Source organism: Dryas octopetala, chromosome 4, assembly GCF_963921425.1.
Source record: "Dryas octopetala chromosome 4, drDryOcto1.1, whole genome shotgun sequence".
Lineage (NCBI taxonomy): Eukaryota > Viridiplantae > Streptophyta > Magnoliopsida > Rosales > Rosaceae > Dryas > Dryas octopetala.
In genome coordinates this window covers 15,323,785-15,337,875 of record NC_141369.1, presented here as the reverse complement: position 1 = coordinate 15,337,875, position 14,091 = coordinate 15,323,785, and the positions used below count along the sequence as shown (strand labels likewise).

The window sequence follows — 14,091 nt, the reverse complement described above, 5'->3', positions numbered from 1 at the left end:
CATGTTTCAGTCAATTTTGTCCTAAGAGGAGTGAACTTTTGTCATAATGCATTTTTGCGACGCCGATTTTCTCCCAATTGTATCATCACATCTAAATTTAGAAAGGATTTTTTGAAAATATTGAACCCAGAATGCGACAAAAATTTCGACGCAAATTGCTTTCATATTCATTGCAAAGTTTTATTTGTGAAGTCACGGTCATTGTAAATTTTCGCTGTAAGTTTGCGAAGAACCTCGCCGCGCGTCACAAAAAAACCTTTTATGAGGGGTTAATTGTGAATCTTCTGCGCGTCACAAGATCTTGTTTTGAATGTCGTAAGACATCTCGTTCCAAAAATGTACCGAATTAGGACATGCTTTTCGAAATTGACTTTTAAAAAAAAAACCAAATATTTATGCTACACACAAATCAATTTATAAAAAATTCATTTAACCAAAAAAATAAGCCCGAAAAATGTCATATAAATTAAGTTGTCTTCTGAACTCCCGCTCATTGTTTTTAAAATTTAAAACAAAACAAAGCCTGAGAGAACAGAGCAAGAAAGCATGACAAAGAAAGAAGAATCGGCTCTCTCTGCCTTCGGCACTCTCCGCCGCCAGATCTCTGGCTCCCTCGCGCGCCAGATCTTCCGCTCTCTCTGCCTCCGGTTCTCCTAAACTAATTAGTAATGGGTGAAAAGACTCAAAATTTTATATATTGTGACAGAAAATGTCAAATACCTGACATAGGGCTTATATATATCCTCAGCAAGACTGGAGTTTGTATGTATTATATACATGCATACATACCTAAAAATATGCATGCATGTATATAATTATGTGTACGTGTATAAATTTATGTTTCATGATAATCGTTAATATATATCTAGATATAATCTGTTTGACATAATTTCTCTCATTGTATTCTAATTCATTACTGTGGTCCATCGATCATCAACTTTTTACTCTGATGTTGCATTTGGTATGATGATCTAGAAAATAACATCTACAGGCACATGCCTTTTAAATTGGGTTCGTATGTTTTGGGTTGGGTTTGCTGGAATGTTTACATGTCTAGTACGTTCTGACATCTTATTCAAATTAATTTTCATATTTGTACATATGATGTGAGTATGTAACAAGTTGACAACATAAAACACAGAAAGAATGGAATGGTGGTCCACTTTCTCGAGCTTGGTTTTTGACGGCTCCAACTGCTTCCGGGCGGCGAAGAAGTGTTCTCAGTGAGTGACGACATCACTAGACCGATTTGAGATCGGCGGAGCCCTGCTTTTGACACTGTTGGTGGTCAGCATCGCCACCTCCGTAGTCACTGCGGTTTCGGAGGCACGGTGGCCTCCACTCCCACCTCCAGCTCCAGCTCCAGCTCAAGAGGATGACGGGGATGATACAGAACCACCGCGTCACCACCACCACCACCACCAACAAAATCTGTAAAGGAGATTTTGGCTTTCTAATAACTGCGAAAGTGATATTCTCTGCTGGGGAGAAGTGATATTCTTTGTGGAGATTCGAAATAGAGTTCCTGAGAGGAGATGGAGATCCACCTGAATACTGTAAGTGGTCTCCTTAAATGACTGTTTGAAGATTCTTTTTGTGGGGTTTTGTTTCGATGGTTTATGCTAGTAAATCGATGAAGAGACATTTGTTCAACCAAGATTTAGTATCAATAGCAATATTAAAGTTTCTTTACACTACGATGATATGCCTCATATATATATATATATAAAAGTAATCTAAAGGAGATCGAAACGGTTGGCGTGGGAGGGGAATGATGATTATGAACATTAGGATCATTCCTTGTAGAAAATGGTAAACCAATTATGATCATTAGCTTATGATTTCACAAAATGACAACAGCTCTTCCATCGTGATTAGTAAAATTAGTCACAGCCAATTATGATCATTAGCGCTTATGATTAATTCAGAGGGACAATCTATATACAATAGGGGGCAAATCCATGACATTCTATTTTTGACACAAATTTTGACACAAGTTTTCAATGGAGCCCGCTCTATATAAAATTTCAACAATCCAAACCGTTTATCTTTTAGGTCTCCATTAAAGGATCAATCTTGTAAAAAATTAGATAAATCGGAAATTGTTTACCTACAAAGATTAAGTGGTCAACAAAATAAACACTTTAATGGATCGTTTAGGGGGCAAACTCTAAACCCTATACCCTGAAATGTTGACCATTTAACCTTTGTAGGTAAATAGTTTCCGATTTACTTAATTTTTTGCAAGGATAATTTTTTAATGGAGACCTACAAAATAGATGGTTCAGATAGTTAAACTCCTATATGGAGTAGGCCCCATTAAAAATTTGTGTACAGAGAGAGAGAGAGAGAGAGAGAGAGAGAGAATAAAAGTGTTATTAGGCATTGAAAAAGCTCATTAATATTAAGATAGGGAGCATAAACCCCTATGTGAAATTAGCTGCATGTGTTTGAACTTTTAAAATACATGCTTCAAAATGTTCACATATATAGCCATTATTTTTTTTGTCTTTTGTTTGGACGGTTGGACCGTTATATAGCATTTCAGGAATATTTGAATATCTAATTTCAAGAATTAGAATGCCCAAAACAAATAGGTCTTAAATTCAAATCTCATGTTGGTTGGATGTTCTATAAAATAAATAAATAAATAAACATACATAGCCTCTATGTACAAAACTTAAGTGGAAGATCGGTCAAACCACATGGGCTAAATATGTAATTTGGCATAAATTTTAAATATCAACCTCTCATGAGTATTCTTCATTCAAGTTGTGACATCATTCATCTTCTTTCTTGGATCCACATTAAATTTAGTTAGAACAATTAACTTTCATGTAAATTTTGGAAAATTCAAAAATACTCTTTATTGAAAAAAAAAATTAGAAAATAAAAACAACTTAATTCAAGAGGGTAAAATAGTCAAATCCAAAGAAAATTAAAAAAAAAAACGAAATGCCCTAAATTGTCTTTGTTCTTTCTCCCTAGCTAGCTCACTCAATTCATCTCCAAACTCCCAGTACTTCACCTTCCATACTATAGTTTTTTTTCCTAATCTTAACTCATTATTGCACCCTCCTTACTACACTTTGACAGTTCATCCAATCAGTTTTTTTGTGACGTTCCATCTATGGTGGAGATCAACGACTAAGAACTTCGTCTTAGATATTGAAGAGAAGACTTGCAGTTGGTATATGTAGGCATGATAGGAATTCTAAAAACACCAACATGAAAAGAAGAAGTTAAACCAGGGTGGTATGGTTTAATTGCAAGGTTTGAAGAAAATAAGAATTTGCGTGGCCGGGTATGGTTTCTAGCCCTCTAATTTGAGCAATGCTAGATACTTTTTTGTGTCTTCTCTCTTCTCTTTTATTCGTAGTGTAGTCTCATGATCGTAACCATTATTTCTCATTTTCTTTATATCTTTCATTTTTTAAAGGTTATCTTTGTAAAAAAATCAATCAAATTGAAAATCGTTTAGTCATATAATTATTATTAAATACTTAATTAGACAATTTTGGTAACAATTAAATTTACCGTCTATTATTTGATAACAATTAGATAACTAAAAGATTTAAAATTTAATTAATTTTTTGCAGAGACCTTTAAAGGATGATCTAGAAAATGAGAGCTTCTAATCGTGAGACTACAAGATACCAAAATAAATAGAAGAAGAGAGAATGCACAAAGATAAGTTAACTACCATTTTTGATTAGAGATTTGGCATAATTTCTTCTTATTGATACTCAATGCGTACATCTGTACATATGAAGAAGTACGAGAAATATTACGAACAATGTTATTATGTATAATTCTCATTTTGGTTATTTTAAAGAAAATCAAACCTTGAACCTATTATAATTTTAACGGTTTATCCATATATTCTCACCACTTAGGCTAATCTTAAGGAATGTATTATGTGAGATGCTCTGGTGTAAAATATTGGGTGCACAATAAAAGCCCAATTTTTTATATGATTATATCCAACTCACTTTTTATATTTTGGTGAATATTTTCAATTCACTTTGAGTTTTACAATATTATTGTACCTTTAGTGCAAAGATGAATGTGGTGTGCATGCGGTGAGAATTTTTTCCAATATTCATACTTTTCAATTATTCCTTGACTGAACGTCTAAATTTATTTAATATTGCTTATTTTCTTCTCTTCCAGTTTAGCTGCCAATATTTTGGGTCTACGGTCTACCATCACGTAATGATAGCAGGCAAAATCCCCACATCCATCTTGATCATCAATCAGTTATTTATTTATTTATTTTTGGGTCAAATCATCAATCAGCTATATATAGCTAGGAAGACAAATAACATCCAATAAATTAGTATTACATGACACAACATCTTATCAATGGACATCAATTCTCAGGCTTGCAGTATAACCCATTACACTCACTCACATTCCATATACAGCCAAATCATTTGTGGATTCCATGTCAATAGTATTAGCACTTGTAACAAAAAAGATAATTTGTATGACTCATTGAGGAAAACCCAAATATGCGATTTGTTAAAAAAAAAAAAAAACTACTATGGAAAGAATAAATAACTGAAATATCGAAATGTCTGTTGGCATAACTGAAAAAATACCAAAACTGAAATCAGTGCAACATCTAAGTATCTAACGAGAGCAGTTTTGCTCACCTCATTCACTTTAGGTGTATACTTATTTCCTATCTAAAATATTGTCATGTGTTTAAAAAACTAACTATGAGTTAATCTATTGTATTTAATTATTTCTGATGTTATAATGATGAGAGAAAAAAATAATTTGACAACTCTTTTCTACTTTTACCCTTATCTTTTATTACTCAACTTTTTTTTTATCATCTGTTAATTTCTCTTCTCTTTTATTTAATTATTTCTAATAATTTTTGTTTCTTTTGTTTTTTTGCTCTTCTCCAGTATGCCTCCAGTACTTAAAAAATCACATCCATTTTTTTGGGTCTTCTTCTGTATACACCTTTATCTATTTTTTTAATTAATTAAAAAATAAAATATTCCAACAACACTTTTGCAATTCGAACAAAAAACTCATTTGCAAAGTTTAATCTAAAATGTTGGCCAAAAAATAATCTAAAACAACTTATTTGCATACATAGAAAATCTAATTAAAAAGTTACATAAGTTCAAAAAAAATAAAATAAAATATGTCGTTGCAATTATTCTTCTCTCTTCAAATGCTGCAACAGCTTGGATTGGCCTAAGCATTTGTTTGATCTGAAAAGGTCATGTATGAGACAAGAGAGAAGAATTCTTAGGCAAAAAAAAAAAAGTGTTAATGTTGGAATATTTTTTTAATTAATTAAAAAAAAAAAGTACATAAAAGGTGTATATAGGAGAAGACCCAAAAAAATGGATGTGGTTTTTTGGGTACTGGAGGCATACGGAGAAGAGCAAAAAAGAAAGAAGCAAAAATTATTAAATGGATGTGATTTTTTGGATACTAGAGGCGTACTGGAGAAGAGCAAAAAAACAAAAGAAGCAAAAATTATTAGAAATAATTAAATAAAAGAGAAAAGAGAAATTAATAGGTAATAAAAAAGTGGAAAAAAAATGGGAAAATGTTAGCAAAAGGACTATAACTATACCCCTATTTTCAGTTGAGGATCCCGTTTTCACTTTGCTTCAATCAAGGACTATTATTTTTCAAGTACTTCAATCAAGGATATTCCGTCAATTCTGTCAAAACTTCCGTTAAAATTGATCACGTGAGGGTCACGTGACCAATTTATAAGGGCAAAAAAGTCTTTTCTCTAAAAAAAATAAAACTAAATAAATTTAAACAAATTTAAAAACAAAATAAAAAATTCCCTCCATCTCCCTCCATCTCCCACCTTCGCCACCCCTGCACCATGTCGACCTTCTCTCTGTTTTCATTGCAGGATCACCTTCTGTCTGTCGCTAAAGCAATCCAATGACCAAACTTTCACACCCCAAAACGCCTTCGTTCTTCCAGAACATTGACTGTTAAACAACTTCCTCCCCACTCAACTGCTCCTTCAAGTTTCTCTCTTTCCCACACCACCATAAAACCCCACACACAGACATACTCTCTCTGCAACACCCATAAACACAAACAAAGTAACCAAGCAACCAACCATGCGCAAAACCCGTTCAGGCTCCACAATAGGCCCCGGAGGCCTGGACCTGACCCAGGCCTTCTTCAGTCCCATTTCCAGCACCGCCCCTCCCTCCCCCACCAAGCGCCACACCAAGATCTCCGTCATCGGCGCCGGCAACGTCGGCATGGCCATCGCCCAGACCATCCTCACCCAAGATCTCACCGATGTGCTCGCCCAGACCATCCTCACCCAAGATCTCACCGATGTGCTCGCCCTCATCGACGTCCAGCCCAACAAGCTCCGCAGCGAGATGCTCGATCTCCAGCACGCTACCGTCTTCCTCCCCTGCACCAAGATCCTCGCCTCCGTCGACTACGCCATCACCTCCGGATCCGACCTCTGCATTGTCACCGCCGGCACCCGCCAGAATCCCGGCGAGTCCAGGCTCAACCTGCTGCACCGCAACGTCGCTCTCTTCCAAAACATCATCCCTCTGCTCGCTCGCCACTCGCCGGAGACCATCTTGCTCATCGTCTCCAACCCAGTCGATGTCTTGACTTACGTGACCTGGAAGCTATCCGGGTTCCCCAGAAACCGGGTTGTCGGGTCGGGTATGAATCTGGACTCCTCCAGATTCCGCTTCCTTATCGCTGATCATCTGGATGTTAATGCTCAGGATGTGCAGGTGGCTTGTATTTCATTTCATTCCATTTTCTTTCGAGCCAAAGTTCAATTTGTCCTTAAATTTTGTTTGTGTGGTTCAAAATTAGGCATACATTGTTGGGGAACATGGCGATAGCTCGGTGGCGCTGTGGTCGAGCATTAGCGTAGGGGGAGTGCCGGTGCTGAGCTTCCTAGAGAAGCAGCAAATAGGGTACGAGAAAGAGCCGCTGGAGGGCATTCACAAGGCTGTTATAGGCAGTGCTTATGAGGTCATAAGCCTCAAAGGGTATACTTCATGGGCAATTGGGTACTCGGTGGCTGGCCTTGCCAGGAGCATACTCAGAGAGCAGAGGAAGATCCACCCTGTTTCGGTGCTCGCGAAGGGCTTTTATGGCGTCGGCGGTGGAGATGTCTTCTTGAGCTTGCCTGCTTTGCTTGGGAGGGGAGGGGTCTTGGGAGTCACCAATGTGCATCTCACTGATGAAGAGGCACAGAAGCTAAGGGACTCAGCCTTGGATTGCTTTAGCGACAGACAGAAGGTGATCTTGAAGGTCCTGCAATGAAAACAGAGAGAGGGTCGACATGGTGCAGGGGGTGGCGAAGGTGGGAGACGGAGGGAGATGGAGGGAATTTTTTGTTTTGTTTTTAAATTTGTTTAAATTTATTTAGTTTTATTTTTTTTAGAGAAAAGACTTTTTTGCCCTTATAAATTGGTCACGTGACCCTCACGTGATCAATTTTAACGAAAGTTTTGACAGAATTGACGGAATATCCTTGATTGAACCACTTGAAAAATAATAGTCCTTGATTGAAGCAAAGTGAAAACGGAATCCTCAACTGAAAATAGGGGTATAGTTATAGTCCTTTTGCTAACATTTTCCCAAAAAAAATTGAGTAATAAAAGATAAGGATAAAAGTAGAAAAAAGTTGTCAAATTATTTTTCTCTCTCATCATTATAACATCAAAAATAATTAAATACAATAGATTAACTCATAGTTAATTTTTTAAACACATGTCAGCATTTAAATGGGAGGTAAGCATGCACCTGAGTTAAAGGAGGTGAGCAAAACTGCTCTCGTATCTAACTACTAAACAATGTGAAGTAGAATTCCAATACAAACCTTCTAGAGTTTCACTCGAACAAGACTCTAAGGAGGGTGTCCCCAACTCAGATTTTAAAGGAGTTTAATGAATTTTAAAATTCATAGAATCCCTCAAAATGTTCATAATTACCGCCACCTTCCACGTATTAATATTATACAACAAATGTAAAATCTTATTAAAGATATCAACTATTTTTTCAACTTCATCAATTCCAACCGATGAAAAATACAAGAATATAAGTGACATTTAAACACATATAGCAAAAGGAAAACAAATTAATCTCCACACAAACACACATATAGCAAATTAACATATATAAGACTAAACCATCACATAAACATACATGGAGAATTGAACGTCAAGGCTAGCTAGCTTGAGTACTGTATTCATCCATCGATTTAATACGTACCAAGGGGACTTCTTTGCCGACATTATTCCGCGTAACCCCCCTATTTGCATACAAGCCAAATCCAAATATAAGAGGTAATTACACATGAGTGGTTATATTCTCACCTCATTATCCTATTTTTCTACTCACTTTATTTTTACACCCACCATTAAATTTTAAAAATATATAAAAGCATTTTTCACATTCCTCATTATTCCTATAATACCTTTTGATATACCAACTTAAACACTAACCCAAAAAACAGTCCTCCCACCCCCTTAAGTAGTATCCCATCCACCCATTTTTTTTCTTAACTATAACAGTTTGGATGCTCATGTGGTTCAATCATACCAGTGATCAATTTCATTTTGAAATTTGTGTTAGATGTGCTGACTACCAAAGTTATGAGGCTTTATAAGACTCACAGTAATCAGAAATCAACTTCTTGAAACATGCCAACCATGAGCACAAGACCATAGTCCCTGTTCTTGAGAGAGTTTAGGTCCCTTTTCCCTATCCGGCATCTCATTCTGGCTATATCAGGAAGTGGATCCACAATCAAGTTTTATTTATTTGAGTGACCAACAAAAAATTTATGTAAGTGCCCCACTCACCCCACGACTACATGCAAGAACACTTTCAACAAAAATTTGATTGATAAATAGTATGAATTTTATGGATTTTAAAATGCTTGTATTGAAAATTCTAGGGCTTTTTGAGTTTTGGTCATTATAAGGAGGTGAACTGAGTGAGTAGGGAAGGGTGGGTAGAGTAGATTTACTTAATTTATTTATTTTTAAGTCAAGTTCTTAGAGGTCATTTTACAATAGGATGAATTTGTCACATTATCTTTTTCATTAAAATATAGGTGAAAAAATAAGATAGGGGGTAAGAATATAACCACTCTTATATATTTACTATACTTATTATCCATTTTGTTCCGTGTTAGTCCACGAATTTTTGTGAGTGTCATATTCATCCACGAACTAACTAACATTTGCCACATTGGTCCAATTAGTCAAAATATCCCAATTGGATGTTAATTTTGGTCACGTGCCCCACACATGGAGAGAAAAATCTATTATTTCCTTTCCCTTCTGCCGCTTCTCTCTCTCTCTCTCTCTCTCCCTCCTGGGCGCAAACGCTGCTGGACCCAAGGGGTGCTTATGGCTTCAGCAACCTCCGATTCAAGGAGAGAAATAGATAGAAAGAGAGAGAAGTGGTAGAGGGGAGAGGACCGTTGTCGCCATGGTAGATTGAAATATATATATTTCTATATTTCAAAAACACTATATCATTACTATTTGATGTATATTTAGTCAAATATTGGTAATTACTAATTAGTAAAAATATTTTAATTAACAATGTCTGCCAGCATGCATTCATAATTTCATACCATATCATATCAAACCTATTTATGTAATTAAGTTTCTTCATTTTTTTTCTCAAAATATATAATTGATCGATAATTGATTAAATAAACATCTATTAAAGTTTCATTCACAATTTCTTTATTTTTCTCATAATTTTCACTGTTTTTGTCTATTTTTACCGATATTGATATTTCCTCAAAATTCTTATCAAGATTTTTGTATTTTTGGACCACCGTTATTTTTATCATACTGAAATTTAAGTCCTTGGTTAAAACGTGGTATGTAAATACCATAAAGATAGTATTATCACTTATAACAATGAAGATGGTTTTTATAAGCCTTTGAGGTCAATTCTAATGGCTAGTGAGGATGAGCAACCCTTAGGCGGGGTAATAAGTTAGGCTTAATTGGGATATAGGGGTTGAATTCTCTCTAATATATCGACAAAAAAAATAAAAAATTCTCTCCAATATAACACAAAATATAAATTCGATCTCAGCAACAATGTAGTATTTCTTGTCACATAGTTAATTTATTCACCAGCCTATATGTAGCATCCTCGACCAAAAAAACAATATGTAGCATCCCATACAAGTCCTCTAGCGACTTTCACATCAAACAAGCATCATTTTGGATCGAAATACTCATAACCTACATTAATACACATCAAACAATCAATACCACCACATGTTAATATTTATTAGACAAAAAAGAATGTAAATAGAGAAAATGATAGGATCAAGAAAAGATCCATAGATAACAATAAATATGAATAGCTAGGTACATGTTAATTTAGCTGATATTACTCTTACAAAAGAGCACCCTAAATCCAATGGTGTTTCAGGTTTTCTTAATGTGAAAGCTAGGTCATTATATAAATGCATGCATGAGGGTTACATACATATATACTTACATGTGTATTCAGAACCAAGTGGTTAAATCTTTTGTATCATGTACAGTATCTAAAATGCTGTTATAGACTTTGGTTTTCAGATAATATAAAGAGTAATTTGTACCATGTACTCTCTTAATTGAAATGATCGATATGCTTGGCATCCCAAATTAATTAAATTGCAAATTTCGCACTGTTTACACTATAATTAATATATTGTTATGCCATATATATATATATATATATATATATATCACACCTTGGTGACTAAAATTTGACGAACTTTTATACCTCTAATCTCATTAAATTTCAAATATTAGATCCAGTAATGGCCATACACCACCTGGTCGTTGTCAAATTTCCTGGCCATAAACCTTCTTTGAGTACCATATAGATCCATGAGTCCTAGAAGGGGAAAAATATATAGGACTGAAAAAGAAATGTCCAAGACCTTCATTACAAAATTCAAGTTTTCCATTGATTGCCACCATAATACAAATTGCTCTCCTCCACCAACTTCCCATCAACTACTTACCAAAAAACATCCCCCATATCAGGACTTACACCCTCAATATATTAGATTTTCCCATTAGCGTGAATTCCAATTCACTGGCCCAATATATCTGATATTGATTTCTTGATGAGTTGGAAAAGTTCTTCCCTGTGAACAAAGAAGAAATGCAAGTGAGCTCCTAGCAAACTGTGAAGAAAATCTACTAAATAGCTACTATATACTTGTATTGCAATCCAAGTACATAAAGAGTTGACTGCACTTCATAAGATTAATCATGCTTAAAGTAATCTTCACTATTTGAAAGCAAAACAAAATTGTAACTTATCAGATTTCCTCTTACCGATCAGGTTTGAATAACAGATAACGATATGTAAACCACTGAAACAAAGATAGAGGCAAGTTAATATTTGAATAAAACAAAAGGCAAGTGTAAACAGAGTAAAGCAAGACTTAAAAATTTATTTTTCTCCTGCATGAGCATCCTTAACAACCAACTACATCATACACACATACGTACCGTAGAAAAAAGTATTCCAACAACTTCTAGCACACTTGGGATAAGCGGCAACCTGTCAATGGCCTATTCATATAAACCGAGGGATTCGGGACAGGGAGAGGGCCATTAAACGATCAGATTTCCTGTTTAGCTAGAAGCCAATTCACTGATAAAAAACAGTGTGTGCATGTGTACGTGGCTAAGTTAAAAAATCTGCAACTGATATAAAAAGATGTAGACAAATGATCTTGGTCTAAATCACTCTGTTGATTGTGTACTACAAGATCTATCATATGCAGGAGACTTTGAGTTGATTTCTCAACTACATCCCAGGGCAACTGAAAAATGGAGCCCATACCTTCAGTAAGGATAGAAGAATTTTGACCTCATATGAACTCATGACATGACAATTTAAATATAAATAAATAAAACAAACAAAACAAGGCAGATGTTTTTATTTGCTATTACATATCACTCCTATCTACAGTTACCATTAAGGTACTTCAAGAACATTTGAGCATTTGAGTAACTTATTTCATTTAAAGAACTCTAAGAGAGGTTAGGAAATTACTGTAATCAGATTCGCTGATGCCCAAAGAGCTACCACAGATGCAAACCCCAAACCAACAAGAGCTAGCCGATCTTCAGAATTATCCCACTATTTCAAATCAAAGCCAGATCAAGACAATAGTATCACTAACATGAACAAAAACATCAAAATTAAGTCTTCATTTCTACATAATAAAGGGACTGCTGCTTAATGTCAAAGAAACTGACCAAAATCTGGAGAACAATAAATCGTAGCGTATTAGCTGAATATATCACATTATCACAGCCAATTATCTCATAGGTAAGAAAAAAGAAAAAAGCACCCTTGATTGTGATTACAAAAGGAGTAAGCTATGAACTTTGCACAAAATTAAAAACCATCAGAGGAAACAAAAGAAGAATGAAAAGTTGCATAAAAATCCAAGCTAACCCAAGTATACCACAATTTGCTTGCCAAACAATACTTCTTCTCTTTTATTAAACGATTATCAGACATATGAAAAATTTTGATTACGAAAGGAGTAGAGAGGGAAAGAGCTCACGACATTCTGAGCAGACTTTACAATACTAAAAGAGGTTGAAGACTTCGAACTTTCCCCAGTAGCCTTCCTCACAACAGTGACGCGATTCTGTCTCTCTGCAATGTAAGAAAATTATGCATCCAAGATTAGAGAACAATGCAACCAAGGGACAGAATATGTGCATGTCAAATTGCATTTGATATGACATTTAGACCCATAATCATCAACCTCTTAAACCTTTTACAACATAGACTTAGTGTTTTGGATTCAACTGCTTCCATGAATTCCACAGAGTTTCAATCTACCTTGTTGGCAACTACCACTATGATTACATCAGTTGACCTCTAATTTTTGTTTCAACTACACAAATTGATAAGTGAGTTTTCATCCAACCCTTTTAAATCAAATAAATACCATAATTCAACAAATTATTCCTCCAGGTACCATGAAAATAGATTAATTAAAAAAACTTGTGTAGCCAACTCCCACAATCTCTAATACATAAACTACCTTATTTTCACCTGAACTTATATATCTCAGTTTGAATTTAAGCACCTTGACCAAATTGCCCCAATTTTCAACTAAACTAGCTAAGCTTCAACTTCATACTTTATTCATGAATAGCTCAAAGAAACACTTTGAACATATAAAGCTGGATTAGCACTAAATCACAAAAACTTGTTCAAATAGAAAACAATAGTTGAACTGAGACCCAATTTGAAAAAAAAAAAATCAAATCAAATCAAATTCAAAATAGAAAATAGCTGCTTTGGTATCTATGAGGCTCACCTCCAATGGAAGAAACAGGGAGTTTCGGAAGAGCTCTGAAGAAGGTATTTCTACCATGGGCCAACAGTGGTGGAGACAAGCTTGCAATAATGGAAGCCATGTTACCTGAAAGAAACTTCAAGAAAATTTGTACCAGAACTCAAAAAGAAATAGTAAAAATTCTGAGAAGTTGGTTTTTCGTTTGAATGTCCAAAGAATATCGGGTGACTGAAACAAGACCAAAAAGTTTTGTTGTGAAGAAGAAGAATGAGTGCGAGAGAGGTCCTTGTGGTTTGTGGTCTAGGCAGTAGGCACCACACAATTTCCTTCTCTTTTCTCTTTTAATCTTGAGCTGGTCAACAAATTTACTTTATATTTTTGAATAATTTTTTAAATTATTGTTTAAAAAATAAACGATTTGAATTATAAAACCACAACTCAAGATGTGGGTCCAACAAAAAGTTGTTCTCACTCTTCTTAAAATGAGGCATCCTCATTAAAAAAAAAATCTAGTTTACTCTTCACAGTTGTCATTAATTAGTTATTAATTTTTGAGTATTTTCAGTCCACTCTATTTCTTTTTTTTTTTTAGAAGAATCAATCCACTCTATTAGAAAATATTTCAAATTAGAATTCTCTCGTTCCCTAAATAAAGTACTTAAAAAAAAACCTTTGTAGTTGGCAAATTTGGCATACCTATGTGTGTGGTTCATAAATTTGGGGGGGGGGGGGGGGGGGGAAAG

The 14,091-nt window shown here is 34.9% G+C and overlaps 2 protein-coding genes across 2 annotated transcripts; one reads left to right on the top strand and one right to left on the bottom strand.

The window, feature by feature from the left end:
- Positions 1-5,992: 5,992 nt before the first annotated feature.
- Positions 5,993-7,372, top strand: LOC147287241 (L-lactate dehydrogenase B-like). Its single transcript, XM_086242243.1, has 2 exons — positions 5,993-6,764; positions 6,850-7,372. The coding sequence occupies exons 1-2, from the start codon at positions 6,117-6,119 to the stop codon at positions 7,303-7,305; spliced, it is 1,104 nt and encodes a 367-aa protein (XP_086098369.1). The 5' UTR covers positions 5,993-6,116; the 3' UTR covers positions 7,306-7,372.
- A 3,552-nt stretch (positions 7,373-10,924) lies between these two features.
- LOC147287240 (CURVATURE THYLAKOID protein) lies at positions 10,925-13,661 on the bottom strand. Its single transcript, XM_086241109.1, has 6 exons — positions 13,370-13,661; positions 12,602-12,696; positions 12,082-12,168; positions 11,532-11,594; positions 11,355-11,392; positions 10,925-11,161 (listed from the first exon to the last, which is right to left on the bottom strand). Exons 1-6 carry the CDS (start codon positions 13,467-13,469, stop codon positions 11,107-11,109), a joined length of 438 nt encoding a protein of 145 aa, XP_086097235.1. The 5' UTR covers positions 13,470-13,661; the 3' UTR covers positions 10,925-11,106.
- Positions 13,662-14,091: the final 430 nt, after the last annotated feature.

Coding starts and splice junctions, on each gene's coding strand:
- LOC147287240 (XM_086241109.1), bottom strand. CDS start 13,469: ATGGCTTCCATTATTGCAAGCTTGTCTCCACCACTGTTGGCCCATGGT. Junction 11,393..11,531: donor TTGGAATACTTTTTTCTACG/GTACGTATGTGT, acceptor TCTTTGTTTCAG/TGGTTTACATATCGTTATCT. Junction 11,162..11,354: donor CTGTTATTCAAACCTGATCG/GTAAGAGGAAAT, acceptor CTTTGTTCACAG/GGAAGAACTTTTCCAACTCA.
- LOC147287241 (XM_086242243.1), top strand. CDS start 6,117: ATGCGCAAAACCCGTTCAGGCTCCACAATAGGCCCCGGAGGCCTGGAC. Junction 6,765..6,849: donor TTAATGCTCAGGATGTGCAG/GTGGCTTGTATT, acceptor GTTCAAAATTAG/GCATACATTGTTGGGGAACA.